The following is a 13,868-nucleotide window of genomic DNA, read 5'->3' as shown; positions in this document are numbered from 1 at the left end:
GACTCTAGTGAGCAATAAGCTCTGAGCACAGCTCTCATTATTGTTACATGTTGTTAAAGTTTCGTTTAATGATCTCTGTCTTGTAAGTAGTTTACTACTTCTAAGTAGTGTGGACTTTGATGCCCTATAGAATAACTTCACATATATACTGTGACTCAGTCAACTCTGAGTGGGTTAGCACTGGATGGCTGTGGGGAGGCTGGTTTCTCCATAATGACATAATGTGGTCTTGTACAAGCCCAGAAGTTTAAATTCTGGTTTTGTACCAATGCTGCGTGCTAGCTTTAGGTATTTTGCACAGAGCTATGCTGGTACAAATTTCTCTTATCCACATAACCCCAAGCAAGTTTACAGCCATTCAGAGGATTCTGAGCTCTTTGGAGAGAGCTTGTCTTTGTATAGTGCTTAGTACAGCAGGGCGTGATACTGATTGCATCTCCTGGATGCTGCTGTAATATAAAATACCAACTAAAAGTTCAGAGTACTTGGCATGTATTTTTTTAAGTACCTGCAACTTTTAAAGTTGTTAGGCCGCATCTGACAATATAGAAGTTTGAAATAGCATTATCTTATTCTTTAGATCAAAGCTGAAAATAGAAGACATAAAAGAAGCAAACAAAGCATTGCAGGTTAGTAGTATTTGGAGGGAAGAGAACCTTTTTTTTTTTTTTTTTTTTTGGCTGTTCCCTTTAAAATATTTCGTAAGCATGAGAAGACTTCTCTCCAACAGCAACTACTCAGGAGAGACTCATTGTATGAGTCCTCCAGTGGGAGAGAACCATAACTCAGTTGATTTTGATTTTTCTTGCTTGATGTACAGCTATGCATTTTGACACTTTTCTTGCAGTGGTACATCCTATATTTTACAGAGTGTATCTGGGACAGAATATGTAACCAACTGAGCTTAAATTATATACTACTTCTCAGTGATCAGTAAATATTTGATTGTCCTAGGAATTAAGTAAACCTGTAGCACCAAAGCTGATAAAATGTGATCAGTAATGTTGAGAGGTTTGGAACTTTCTTAAAGATACATAGGGAGCACTTGAGAGCAGAGATCTTGTCTGGACGTGTTTGAACACGTGGTATGTCACTTTGCATATCATTTCAGTCCAAATAAAGGTGTCTGAAATGGTTTTATTGAGCAAATTCCTGTTTTAATTAATTGGTTTAGACAGAAGGAAATTAACAGTTCTTGACACTGTCCTGGTTTTTTTTTCTTCCGTACATCTTGGGGACTGTTCCTATGTGATGGGCAGGGAAATGGGCTTCGGCTCTGAGACTTTGATACCTTTCTGCTTTTCTGAGCTCAGCCATTGACCAGCTTTACTACCTTGAGCATGTTCTCTTTGCACCTATTCCTGCTCTGTCTTGTTTCATAAGGTTTTGCAGTGTTTTGGAGCAGTCTTGCACTGCTTTAGAGTGTCTTTGAGACACATTATACTGGTCTCAGAGCATTAAGCAATTCAGGCAGTAAATGTACTGCTATTGATTTGTCTTGACCCCTGGAACCCAAAGTTTAACTTCATCAGATACTTCATCAGTCATGATGATTTTCTCTCCAGGGCCAGGTTTGGTTGAAGGACAAAGAGGCTACGCATTGCAAGTTATGTGAAAAGGAGTTTTCTCTCTCCAAAAGGAAGGTAAAACTTTAGTGAAATTTCTTCCAACTTGTTTACATGTATTATGAGAAAAACATTAATTATCTTAGAGGCGCAGCATGAAATGTCAATGCTCAGATGAATGCATAGTTATTTTTGAGATGCCTTTCTGGTTCTTCGATATGTACAATGCAGCTGGGCCCTAATTTCAAAAGAAACACTGCCTTTTAGTGAAGTGCCACAAAGGAATATACTTAAAAATTATTCAACCTACTTTGTGGAATCATCATCTCAAACGCTTGTCAGCTCTGGCACTATTACAATTTGACATGTGTGGAAGTCTTTTTATGGCATTTTTCATACAATAGAGTAAGAAATTATGAGTTTATTGTCAAAGTAAAATGTGATGTTCATTTCCATGCTTTATTAATGTGTGCAGGAATCTTTTTTTACCTTTTTATGTTAAATCTCAATTAGCTACCTGACAGAATCATCCAGTGTCTTGAATATCATTGCTTATATTATATTTTTATATAGCAGAGTATGTTCTTAATCCAGGGATTGAACGAAATCTGCAAAGCGTGTGTGTGTGTGCGTGTGTATATATATGTGTGTGTGTATATATATATATAAATAAAAACCCTAAAAATATATATGGTCCTGGACAGACCATCTAGCTAGCTATCTGCTGTGGTGAAATCCTAGACCATGGTCTGTCTAGGATTGCATCATAGATTGGGATTTAGATGAATTATATTTTGAAAACTGATTCCATGCTCAGACCAAAGAAGTGGAGGGAATCACATTTCAGATTGCTCTGCGTATATTGTTTATTGGTATCCAATTACCAAGTATATTTCCATTGTAAATTTTAATTTTTAATCTTCTCCCCATTATTTAGCATCATTGTCGAAACTGTGGTGAGATCTTCTGTAATGCCTGTTCTGACAATGAACTGCCTCTGCCTTCTTCACCAAAGCCTGTTCGGGTCTGTGATTCCTGCCATGCAATACTTATACAGCGGTGCTCTTCTAATGTGCCATAAGATTATTTTACAAGATATTTATTACCTTTTGGTATTTAGCTAATCCTGTTTAAAAAAAACCCAACACAACAACAAACCCAACAACTAAAGAATATACAGCAGTATTTCCAGAATTTCAGGTAAGCAGTTTAGAGTTGCATTTTCAAGGTACCATGGAGGAGTTATTTGTCTGCTTCCTGTTGAAACAAGTAGAGCAAATGGTACCCAAATGTACAAAATGCACGTCTTAAAAATACAGATGACAATGTTAGTCTAACAGATGGCTCAGAAGCTCTTTTGGAGGAAGCAGGGCAGTTTATAGAGGAGACTCAGTGTTAACCTGTATTTGATGAGTATCTTAGTTGTTACGATGATCTTGGAAAAGGTGATAAACTTACCTGTTTTTACAGGTTAGTCTGCAACAAGTTCAACCTAATTCTGCTGCAGAATGTGCCTGTGATATTCTGTTGTGAAGCAAACCTGTGCAGTAGCTAGTTTTAAATTGTATTTTAAAAAAAGTAATGCAATTAATGCAGTGGTCTGATAAGTTATTGCCAAACACCATATTTGTTTACTTCCCCTCAATTATCAAGATTTGATACATCCAAGAATATTGCACTGACAAGTCTGTTCTTTGTAGTCAGAGGTGAAGGGGAGATTTTGTCAGTCGGGTAACGAACAGTGCCTCTAGGCACTTCATGAAGGAAGGTGCGTTTTGCTGAATTATTAACTATTAATTTGACATATCTGTGTTTCCATGAAAAGAGAAATGTCCATCACAAAATTGTTGCCTGATGGTGTCTGTAACCTTGAACATTATTTTCACGTAAGTCATGCTTTCAAGCTTGTACATGTAGTCGCTGTATAGCTCTAGAAGCAGAGTCAATCTGCCACCAAGAAAGACTAGGATTAAATATTGGGGACTGCATCCTTTCTGTGTTGGACAGGAACATTCTTCCTTATTTTGTCATCATCTTTCTCAAACTTTCAGAGTTTGTTCGTAAACTTTGTATTTTTTTCCAGAGCACTTTAGAGTACGTCTAGGTCTGACCACTCTTCACACTGATGGTAACTTCTGCTGCAGTGTAAATCCTTATTCTTCCCGTAGGCAAATACAAATAAATCATTTGATAAATTGTCCTCACTTCTATGTCACTGCACTAGAACCAGTCTACCCTCTTCCCTTTAGCTGCTCATGCGATGGGGTTCAGCCGTGGCATCTCCACGCTCTGGTCAGCGCTGACGAGCCGTCAGCAGAATTATTGGCCCGGTAGTTCCTTCAGCCATGGGCTTGGAATATTCTCGCTAACAGGAAAAGGGAGGCTTTGCAACAGGTCTTTTAATTGTTCTTGCACTTTGTGTAGCTTAGCTTTGTCTTTTGAGGATAGGTATTTAGTTAATATTCTAAAAGCTAATACAGCTGTTGTTTTTAACACCTCAATGTAGTTGCTTATGTAGCTTTTGTAAAGAAAAATGTTTTTAAAATTACCTGATGTAACTTTTTGTAAAATACAAAACAAATACTTGTAAATCTGTAAATAGCTTTTGGAAAAAAAATAAATTTAATTGATCTGCAACTTAAATATGGGAATAATGTCACTTTATTTAATTTTGTAATTCAGAGTATTTTGAGTATTTTCTTATGACTTGTTCAAGTTGCTTAGAAAGTCTTTGCATACGCTGGGGAGTGGGGAGCTACTGTGCTAATGATGTAACAGACCAAGTGCTGCTCAAGTGCCTCCTGGAAGTATTCCGAGAGTGTTGCCGGTGGGCTTTACGTGGGGCAGGTATGGATGCAGCCAGGTTTGATCTAGGATATAGATGATGCTGATCTGTACTGCTTTAACAAGTAACTTTTCAAAAAGTATGCAACTAAACACAATTAATTTAAAAATGGGCCATCTTTTAAAGTAAGAATATAATGCATTTCCATAACCTGCAATAAATTAGATTTCTATTACTGAACTGTGATCTTTTCCTCTCCTCTGTGCTGTTCTGTTTGCATGGGAAGACGTCACTGAAGTAGTGTGTAATTATTCAGATTGCTTTTACTTACACAAAGTAAAACTTCTGCCTTGAACAAAATGGTGAATACTGTTATGTTCTGCGTGGTTTTATTTCCCTTAGCATCAAACTACGTACCTGGCCTGCTTTTAGCAGTTTTTTGGACCGCACTATTATTAATCCTGTACCTTTTGTCTTTCTATAAAACCCTCTTCTTTGACAGATCGTGATTCACATCAAGCATAGGAAGGTCTGTGGGGTACCTATTCTGTTCATCAAATGGTAACTGTTCCCGCAGGATCAGAGCAGCCTAGTTTGTATTCTTCTTGGAAATGACTTCTGACTTAATGAACTGGGGCCATTAGCAAGTGAGCAAGAGAAAAATATGCTCCTCCTCCCGCACAGACAGGGATCATACGAGCTGCGCCCACCTTCTTGTAAAGGCGGCTCACTTACCGTGTGTGCGCCTGCTTCTCCAAAAGCAAAGGGGAAAAAACAGCCAATTCCCAGTGTTCATCGCCCAACTGCTCCCATCAGCGGTTCTCTGCAGGCAAATGCAACTTTGTGTACAGTGGTTAACACTTCTGGCTGAGCGAGCGTCTTTTTTCATAGGTTTTCTTCTCAGAAACAATTCTTCTGCAATTTAAATGCTGCTGAAGTGACATGAAAGGCTCGATGCTGAATGCTGCTCTTGTTACAGGGTGAAGTATCACCGCGGAAGGGACAGGACAGCCTGAAGGGATTCACTGTCCAGCACAGTGGAATTTCATTTGTCAAGACTCGAGTTCAGTGCACTTTTTGCAGATTGCTCGGTTATAAAGAATAGCCCAAAGCATAACTCCCCGCCTGCTCTCAGGAGGCAAGTAAGTCTTAAACAGGTGTTAGTGTTCCCTCTCATAAAATGGAAAAGTGTGAGGAAATGGTACAGAGCTGACAGTGTTTTATAGATACTGCTATGCTGATAGAAAACACATGCTTCCATTATGTGTAGATGTCCTCTGCAGTATTATTTACTGTAAGGTGTTTTTTCCAGCAACTGGATTAACTCTTGTCCTGACCTCTGCCATCTGAGTTTTATGAAACATGTAAGCTTTTTCAAGAGACCAAGAACCCCCTAGTTTTTAAGAGCATGGAGTCAGAACAAAGCCCTGTGAGATCAATGGTGTTAGATCTCATCTGCCCTCCCCTTCCTAGCCACAAACATTCCAGTACTTGGAAAGTTTCCTATGCCAATGACCCTTTCAGCTATTATTTATTTCCAGTCATGTTGACACAAGAACACACTCTCTAGTGAAATAAACTCCATTCTCCTCTCTCCCACAATAAGACATTTATTACATATATAACACAGTACTAGCAAAACAGGTGACAGACTTTCAATACCCAAGATCACATTTGACATTTTAAGGGAGGCATTGAGGACAAAGCAGTTAATTTGGGAGATCACACTGGCTCAGAAGAATAAATACCTTTTTTCATTACACATCAGGTATGTTAAGTGTCTTCAAACAATAGTTTCTTACATATCTTACATGTCACAAATGCACAAAAAGTTGTATCAACGTGTTTGGGTTGTGTGTTATTTAACAAGTACTGGGCTTAGAGTTATTTTAGAGATACTTTGCTTCTAATGAGCTCATCCATATAATGGGTTGTCAAGTTTTCAACAAATACAGACAAATCAGCTCTGTGTAGCAAAAAAAAAGCTGAACCATGTTTAAATACAATAATTTAATGAAAGAATAAAAGTCGTAACTTGCTTACAACTCGCCCACTCTTCCCAAAAGCAGCGTTTTTGAAAAAAAAGTAAGAAATGGGTAGCTCCAAGTGAACCAGTATTTGACCTATTTCATGTTAGCTAAAAGCTGTGCTAGTGTTTTAGTTTGATTTGCAGGTCACACCTGTGAAATGCAGCATCTAGTGCTACAGCAGAGCATGGAAATAAACATTGCTGCTCAGTTGTGTGGAGGCACAAACCCTGGGCACTACCTGTTTATGCAGCTGTGCATTTGAAGATGACAGTAGATGGTGGCAGTACAAGAAGAAAGCTCGAACGATGACTTTTAGCCTCCACAGCTTTACGCTGTGTTGAAAAATTATTACATACAACTTATCAAAAGGGTTTAGGAAAGATTGTTACCAAATAAGCTAAGCTATTCATCTACCTTTTTCCCCTTAAACAAGTGAATTTTTCAAACTCATCCACTACACCAAGATTACATAGAACTGAATCAGTGTTCATAGGAGTTACAGTACATCCACCTTTATTGAACCATAGTACAACATCTTGAACCGACTGTAGTCTTGAATATGTAATACATCCTTAGGAGTAACTAGTATAAAAAGTATCAACATCAGTGGTTTGAATATAAAAATTTATTTAAAGTCAGAGTATGCAACAAATAAAACCTACAGAAAACAGATTTTCCCATCACAATCTGTTGCTTACCAAATAATATTGTGAAAACACATTCCTTCAGTCATTATAAAGTTCTTAAAATACAAAAGAAATTAAATTTTGTAAGAAAGTCTAGTAGACCAGAGACTGTTTCTTCCAGGATGTTTTGTAGAAGCAAGGCTATTATCCTTCAATACATTCCACGCCATCCTCCTCCACCCATACTGCCTTGCCCATAGTATCCTCCACTATTTCCACTGCCACGACCTGCAAACAATTGACACAAGGTCACGCATACATACCTTAAAAAAAGAAAAAATGTGATGGGTAATACACAACAGTTGGTTGAAGATGACTTAACTTATACTAAAACAACAATACTTCAGCACTATTTTTCTAAACGAGCATTTGCTACAGTAGCAAAATGCTTAAAATCCCACCTGATTTACACTTTAAATTAAACCAGTACCCTCCTTCCCTTTCTCCCAGCACAGACAGTCCACAAAGCCCACTACCACCCTTCCCCATTGTCCATCGGAAGACGGACGTTAGCAACATTTTCCTGAAATACATTTAAAACAGAACTTTTACTTACTATATCCGCCCAAGCCATCAGGAGTTCCATATCCGCCACTGTAATTGCTACCCATTCCCATTCTACCAACAGAGCCGTAACCTTGATCTGAAAAGCGGAAAGCACATCGTTACAAACTTGGAACTCGTTGGGACTCGGCAAAGCGTCGCTAACTCTAGAATTGATGCCTACCCATTCCATCTCTGCCATAGCCTCCCATTCCAGAACCTCCTCCAGCAGTTGAATTCAGGAATAGCTCAATATATCGATGCTCTGTAGGAAACAAAAAAGCCTTACTTTGTAGTTTGTTTCAGAAACCAGAAGCGCAGAGCTACAAAGCAAAAACCCCACCTTCCAAGTAACAGAAGCCCACAAAAGGGAGTTTGCAATGTGAGAAATGACAAAAAGTCTTCCGATTTGTGTATGTTCTGTACAGCAACTTAACTTAAATGCAGTTTAAACCCTTATGTTCAGTTTACCCTTATATACCCTGCTAAAGCCTAGTCAATGAAAGCTTCAGGTGAACACGACACTCACGCATGTGATTTTTATCCTTGGACATGGCAGCTACTGCATCCTCATGTGTTACAAATTCCACATCTGCCTCTCCTGTGGCTCTTCCATCGGCCCCAATATCAATGTGAACTCTTATAGGATTCAATGGTGAGAAAAACTAAGAATAAAAACAAACAACCCCCCCCCAAAAAATTACATTAATGCAGAACTCAAGCCAGATACTTCTTTTTCATCCCAGCTGTTAGTGGAGCACTGCATCAATTTCATCGCATCATACCACATAAATTTAATTACTAATTTCCAAAGTATTACTTAGCGATAGTGGACCTTCACCATTAGGTCAATCTACACTTATGATCTGTTACTATTACACAACTCAAAGAGCTCCAGCTACAGAGCTTGAGGAGCCTTCTTTAAAAGCAAAGATACAAACAAAAATTCATGCCCACGCACATTGCTTTAAGCAACAAGTTCTAATATGATGCCATCCTGGAAAATGAAAATAATTACTTGGTTTTCAAAGAAGCAGAGCCAAATAAATATCTGAAAGCAAGGACATGTTTATGGAATTCAGAAAAAGCTGACTGTCAATCAGACCGCTCTTCCTTGCTACAGAACTCAAAGATACAGTGCCATTTCTGACTAACAGCCCTTTTACCAAACAGTATGGGGTGCAAACGAACCTTTGGTATACTACGGAAGTACTACTCATCAACTTGCAATAACATGCTCTGAATCAAAGCCTGAAGTTTGGCCCTTGTTCTCGGAGGGTCTTTAGACTGAAGAAAATCAAACCGACAGAAAAAAATATAGCTCAATTTAAAAAAAAAAAACAAAACAAAAAACAACAAACAAAAAAAGAAAACAAGCACAAGCTTAAGAATGGAGTTCTGCATATATAACACATAGGTGCAACTAGTAAAGATGGTGCCCCCCTGTAGAGAGGCTATGTTTAAACCAGGCCTTATATCCCCAGAAAACTTTTTGCCCAACAAACACCAGATCTATACTGACATAAGAATGTATCCCCAGAATCCTGCAGATGTGCTTTTGTCTGCCACCCTCATCTCTTACAAGTAACAGGATACCATCCCCTCCAATGCAATATAGCTCCCTACAGTCTTCCCACTCTGTCCCTCCTAAAATAAGTCTCGGGTCAACAAACAAATATACAAACTACAATCAAAGTTTCATATCTGCTATCATTTTTTTACAAAACTAAAAACCTTCAGTTAAGCTTAAACTTCTGAAAGCCTTAAAATGAGGATACTGATGGCGACAACTGTTCTCTCTCCAATACACCTTGTATGGGAATGGAAGAGCAAAGAGTGCAGAAATTAATGTTAAATATGGTTTGGCCGACTTCTTCATAACCTTAGCTCAGACACCTTTATAAAAAGCTCATTCACTACTAAGCTTTGTAAAACTTGCATAAAGGGCCATGACTTTAGTAAGCAGATGTGTTAGAGCCACCAATAACTTGTTTGAGAACTTTAACCAGGTTTGGAATAGGCAACACAAGAACATGCAAACTCTTGGCATCAGACAGCCCTTTTTCCCATTGTACTTACATTAGCAATATCGTTTTCTGTTGCTCGAAAAGGCAGTCCTCTCATGTGAACAAAATGACCACCACCATGGAAACCTGACCCTGCATCTCCAGCTCCACCATAGCCATGTCCTCCCATGCCTATTAAAAAACCCAAACAGACAAAACCACACACCTGTAAGATCATCATGAAAAACCAGAAGTCATTACTACTGTTTTTCTGAAAGCACTGACTTTATACCACTGAATGCAAGGTGTTTGCGCTTCCCACATTACCAACCCAAACACTTAACCAGATGACATCCTAAGCAACTTATTTACCTTTTCCCAAGATTCCCCAATTCCCCCCCTTTTTTAAACAACATTCTTTCTTCACAAAATAATCTAATGAAGAAAGCCATCAATTCTGTCTTGGAAATACTTATATATCCTGCAACTCAAATAATGTAAAAATCTTTTTAAACAAACTATTAGAAATTTTTTTTTACCTCTCCCATCCCTCATTCTGTCATCATAGCCATCATTTCCATAGCCATAGTTATTATAGCCACCATAATCATCAAAGCCACCATATCCTGTGTGATGGAGAGAAAGAAAGGAATGATTACGTTACTACTCAAAATTCACACAGCAGTGCACAAGAGTCAATTTTTCAGTCTTTGGGCACCCAGAAGTTTGCAAACAGCCTCTCCAGACTGTTAATTCTGGATTTCTGAACAGAGTGCAAATGTAAATTTCCTTCTATATAGCAAAAAGACATGCAAGTGAGAGATCAAATTCTGCTGAAAATACAGTTTCCTTATCATTTCCACTAATCTTAAATACTAAGCCACATTTTTTGATACATTACAAGTAAAAAATTTGAGAGAAGTGTGTCAAACCTAATGGGTACTGCAGCTACCACCATTTCTTTATTTCTTGACAAAGATGTCAGAGACATGAAACTGACAACAGAACCTCCATTCATTAGATAAACATACCACCGTCATATCCACCACCTCCTCGACGCATTCTGTCATACATACTTCCACGCCCAGCTCCATAATAACCCCCTCTTCCTCCTAATGGTCTATCATATGGTCCAGGTCGCTGTTGTCCCATCATTCTTCTTGGCATGTCACAGAATCCTCTGATTTCGCTCTTACTACTTTTGAAGATTTCAATATATCTAATAAAAGAGGATTTTCAAGGTACCAATAAGAATACATGCATAAGCTGCCCAAATATTATCAAAGGCCATACTATGTTTTCTATAACTAAACGTACAATCCAACAGAAGTGACTAGAGATACCATACAACTTAAGTTTCTCCTCAAAACCGTAAGAATCTTAAGTGTATAAAAAAAAAAAAGGAAAACACTTTACAGTGGCAAAAATTACTAGGTGAAAATTCTAGCTGTACATATTAAGCTTAAAACATGTCTTTCCAGTATGAGAAACATACTGTTGAAAAACAATGTCTAGCTATAGTAGCATTTATCACAAATTACCCTATACAAGAATGATTGAAACAATTTTCTGAGTTTAGCAAACTACCCAGAGCGATACTGTCTCCCCCACCCCCCAAGTCTACTGTATTTCCCAAGTTAACTTAGGATCAGTTATAAAAATTCTTAAAAACAGCCACTTCCATATAATGGTCCCCAACCCCCCCAAAAGCATTACTGACCCACAACCCCCAAAAATAAAGATTTAACGCCATCCCAAACTCTCCATCCCCACCTGTGCCCTATTCTTTCCTTGTGTTTCCCCAGAGCATTTTCTGCTATCTCCTTTGAAGCAAACTGCACGAAGGCCTCCCCTGTGCTTCTCCCCTGGTAGTCCAGCGTCAATGTTATCCCATTTGGCACGATTTCCAACCCTTTAACCCAAGGACAAATAACCCCATCAAGGGGAACAGTGTTAAAGGCTGAAACATTCCCATCTGCAGCAAATACTTAAAGCATATCTAAACAACAACAACGAAAAAGAAAACCACCTTGTTTCCCCCATCACCCAACAATACAAGCCAATGATCTTTCATTAAACATTTATGGATTTAGCCATACTTTTCTGTTTAAACTATGCAAAAATACAACCACCTAAGTTACATGAAGAAAATATAGCTACCAATCAAGCAATTTAACTGATCCAAATGCTAACATTCAGGTTATCCCAATATGCATAGTACGTTTACCACCTCGACAAAATTAGATACATACTGTGTTTTACTACATCTACGGTTATTTGTACTTCATTTACAGGGCATAATTCTTACTTAAGATAAACTAATTTAACACAATCCCTCCCATCCACCCCATTAACAGCTATTGCAAATTAAAATGTGCAAAACATTGTGTAAAAGATACAAGAAAACTCAGTCACTATACTTTGATTATACTAGCGGTACCTTGGAAAAACTGAACAATCTCTTCTTTGCTGCAACCAAATGGCAGGCCTCGAAGTCGTACCACTGTTCCATCATTAGTTGTATCATTTGGTCCATTATGTTTTCCACTCCAGTCCATCTTTTGTTTAAATCAAACGCTACAAATAAATAAATAAATAAAATTAGATTTTGAGATTCCATACATGCCAAAGTCCCTCCCCTCAAAAGAAATCCAACAGTTTTTCTTCAGATAACTAGTATTACAGACGATGAGCTTTATTTCTGTTACGTTTTTAAAATTGTACTTTATCACAGCTACAGCATGCACGCATCTAAAACCACCCCAAACTCTGACAGGGAACACAGCATGTAGGGAGGGCAGCACGTGGGTAAGCACAGCACATAAAGCTCATTATTTATTCAGTGTACATCTGCCCTTTAAGGTTTTGGGTGCTGGTGGTGGCTTTTGTTTGTTTGTTTTTTTTTTTTTTCATGACAGTTGAAAAAGGGGTAGGAACCACGCAACGGTTCCTGCGTGGAAACACAAGGCCTTCCTTTGTCTACAAACAAAGCGCCACGGGCCACGCTCCCAGTTGTTTTTTGTTTGGGTTTGTGCGTGGGTTTTTTTGTTTTGGTTTGGTTTTTTTTTTCCCCACCCTTCCGGAAACACGGGCGATGCGTTACCTCGAATTCCAAGGGCCGGGGACAAGAGAAGGGAACCGCAGGACCAGCCTGAGGGGCAGCGGGGGTCGGTGTCGCCCGGGCACCGAGACCCCGGCGGGGAAGGGGAGCTCGGACCCGCTCGGCGCCGGGGCCTCGGCAGGTGCGCGCCGCCCTCAGCCCCGGGGGTGCGAGCGTGTCTGTGTGTGTGTGTGTGGGGTGGTTTACCGTGAGCGCCCCACAATGGGCCCCGCGGCCGCAACAGCGATGGAAGCGCCATCGCCGCCCTCCTCACCTCAGGCGCCGAGCGAACCCGCCTCCCCCCTCTCCCGCCTGACCCGCGGCGCCGACTACCGCCGAAATCGCGGCCCTCACCCACCGCCCGCTCCCCGGCGCCATTTACCGCGCCTCCCCGGGGCCGCCCCCCTCCCGCCTCCCCCGCTCCCGCCCAGCTCTCCCCGCCTCGCCCCGCCACCACCTCTCCGCCTCGGAGGAGCTGCCTCCCGGCCTCCGCCCGCGCAACCTCGGCCACCCCCCCGCCACCCCCCCTCCCCTCCGCCGGGAGTCCCCTCGCCGCTCTCCTGGGGCCGTCGCCGCCCTCGGCTCCACCACTCAAAATGGCGGCCGCGCTCGGGAACGAGGCTCCGCCGAGGAGCGCCGCGCCGCCCCCTCCCCCACGCCCTCCTCAGGGAGGGCCGCTGCCCGCGGCTCCCCGCAGGCGCGCACCGGCCCCGACACCGCGCCGACGGCCGCAAGGGCCCGCCCGCCTCGGGGCCTCTCCGAGCCTCCGCTGCTACCGCCAGCCTGCCCGCAGAGCGCCCCGGGCGGGCCCAGCTGGGGCTCGCTCAGCCCACTCTCTCTCCCCCGCCTCCCCTCCCCTCCCCTCCACTCACCGGGAGACCCTCGGACACCCCTCGACGTGCCCCGGCAGGAGCTTCTGCCGGGAAGGAAGCTCCTCCTCACTTCTAACCGGCCGGCGGGCTCGAAACCTACGCAACGAAGATGGGCAGGATGGCGTCCCGGCTGCGCAAGTATCGCGATAGCCACGCCGCGCTCCTCAGCCCCGGCTGGGCGGTACCGGCACATGCGCGCCTCCGGTGAGAAGAAGGGACGGCGCATGCGCGGCGCGACGGTCGGGGGGGAGTTCCCGCCTATTCTTTTCACAACTCTGGCT

The 13,868-nt window shown here is 41.4% G+C and overlaps 3 protein-coding genes across 9 annotated transcripts in view; 2 read left to right on the top strand and 1 right to left on the bottom strand.

The window, feature by feature from the left end:
• RUFY2 (RUN and FYVE domain containing 2) overlaps window positions 1–4,559 on the top strand; it is a 28,052-nt gene extending 23,493 nt beyond the window's left edge. For all 3 annotated transcript variants that reach the window (XM_075025326.1, XM_075025325.1, XM_075025327.1), the window contains 3 exons: window positions 581–629; window positions 1,566–1,643; window positions 2,503–4,559. In XM_075025326.1, coding sequence (XP_074881427.1) covers window positions 581–629; window positions 1,566–1,643; window positions 2,503–2,646 — 271 coding nt within the window. In that variant the 3' untranslated portion in view covers window positions 2,647–4,559. The remainder of the gene's footprint in view (window positions 1–580; window positions 630–1,565; window positions 1,644–2,502) is intronic.
• Window positions 4,560–5,944: 1,385 nt separating this feature from the next.
• On the bottom strand, window positions 5,945–13,790 carry HNRNPH3 (heterogeneous nuclear ribonucleoprotein H3). 5 transcript variants are annotated; one of them, XM_075025316.1, is made up of 10 exons: window positions 13,588–13,790; window positions 12,056–12,192; window positions 11,389–11,527; window positions 10,647–10,834; window positions 10,155–10,241; window positions 9,689–9,807; window positions 8,139–8,274; window positions 7,794–7,874; window positions 7,623–7,709; window positions 5,945–7,329 (listed from the first exon to the last, which is right to left on the bottom strand). In XM_075025316.1, exons 2-10 carry the CDS (start codon window positions 12,171–12,173, stop codon window positions 7,316–7,318), a joined length of 969 nt encoding a protein of 322 aa, XP_074881417.1. In that variant the 5' UTR covers window positions 12,174–12,192; window positions 13,588–13,790; the 3' UTR covers window positions 5,945–7,315. The 5 variants fall into 5 exon arrangements, with proteins under 5 accessions (XP_074881417.1, XP_074881414.1, XP_074881416.1 ...); XM_075025313.1 differs by having other exon boundaries at window positions 5,945–7,294; XM_075025315.1 differs by having other exon boundaries at window positions 5,945–7,294; window positions 10,692–10,834.
• Window positions 13,671–13,868, top strand: part of PBLD (phenazine biosynthesis like protein domain containing) — an 80,664-nt gene continuing 80,466 nt past the window's right edge. The window contains exon 1 of the mRNA XM_075025324.1: window positions 13,671–13,791. The gene's annotated coding sequence lies outside the window, so the exon portion shown is untranslated. The remainder of the gene's footprint in view (window positions 13,792–13,868) is intronic.

The sequence above is a fragment of the Buteo buteo genome, chromosome 4 (assembly GCF_964188355.1).
Source record: "Buteo buteo chromosome 4, bButBut1.hap1.1, whole genome shotgun sequence".
Lineage (NCBI taxonomy): Eukaryota > Metazoa > Chordata > Aves > Accipitriformes > Accipitridae > Buteo > Buteo buteo.
This window is presented reverse-complemented; position numbering and strand designations above follow the sequence as displayed.

Bases quoted from the DNA above. Each gene is read 5' to 3' on its own strand.
- HNRNPH3 (XM_075025313.1), bottom strand. From the start codon at position 12,173: ATGGACTGGAGTGGAAAACATAATGGACCAAATGATACAACTAATGAT. The intron at 9,808-10,154 runs GTAAAAAAAAAT...GTTTTTTAATAG, and splicing joins CAGAATGAGGGATGGGAGAG to GCATGGGAGGACATGGCTAT. The intron at 7,710-7,793 runs GTAGGCATCAAT...TCCGCTTTTCAG, and splicing joins CTATGGCAGAGATGGAATGG to ATCAAGGTTACGGCTCTGTT.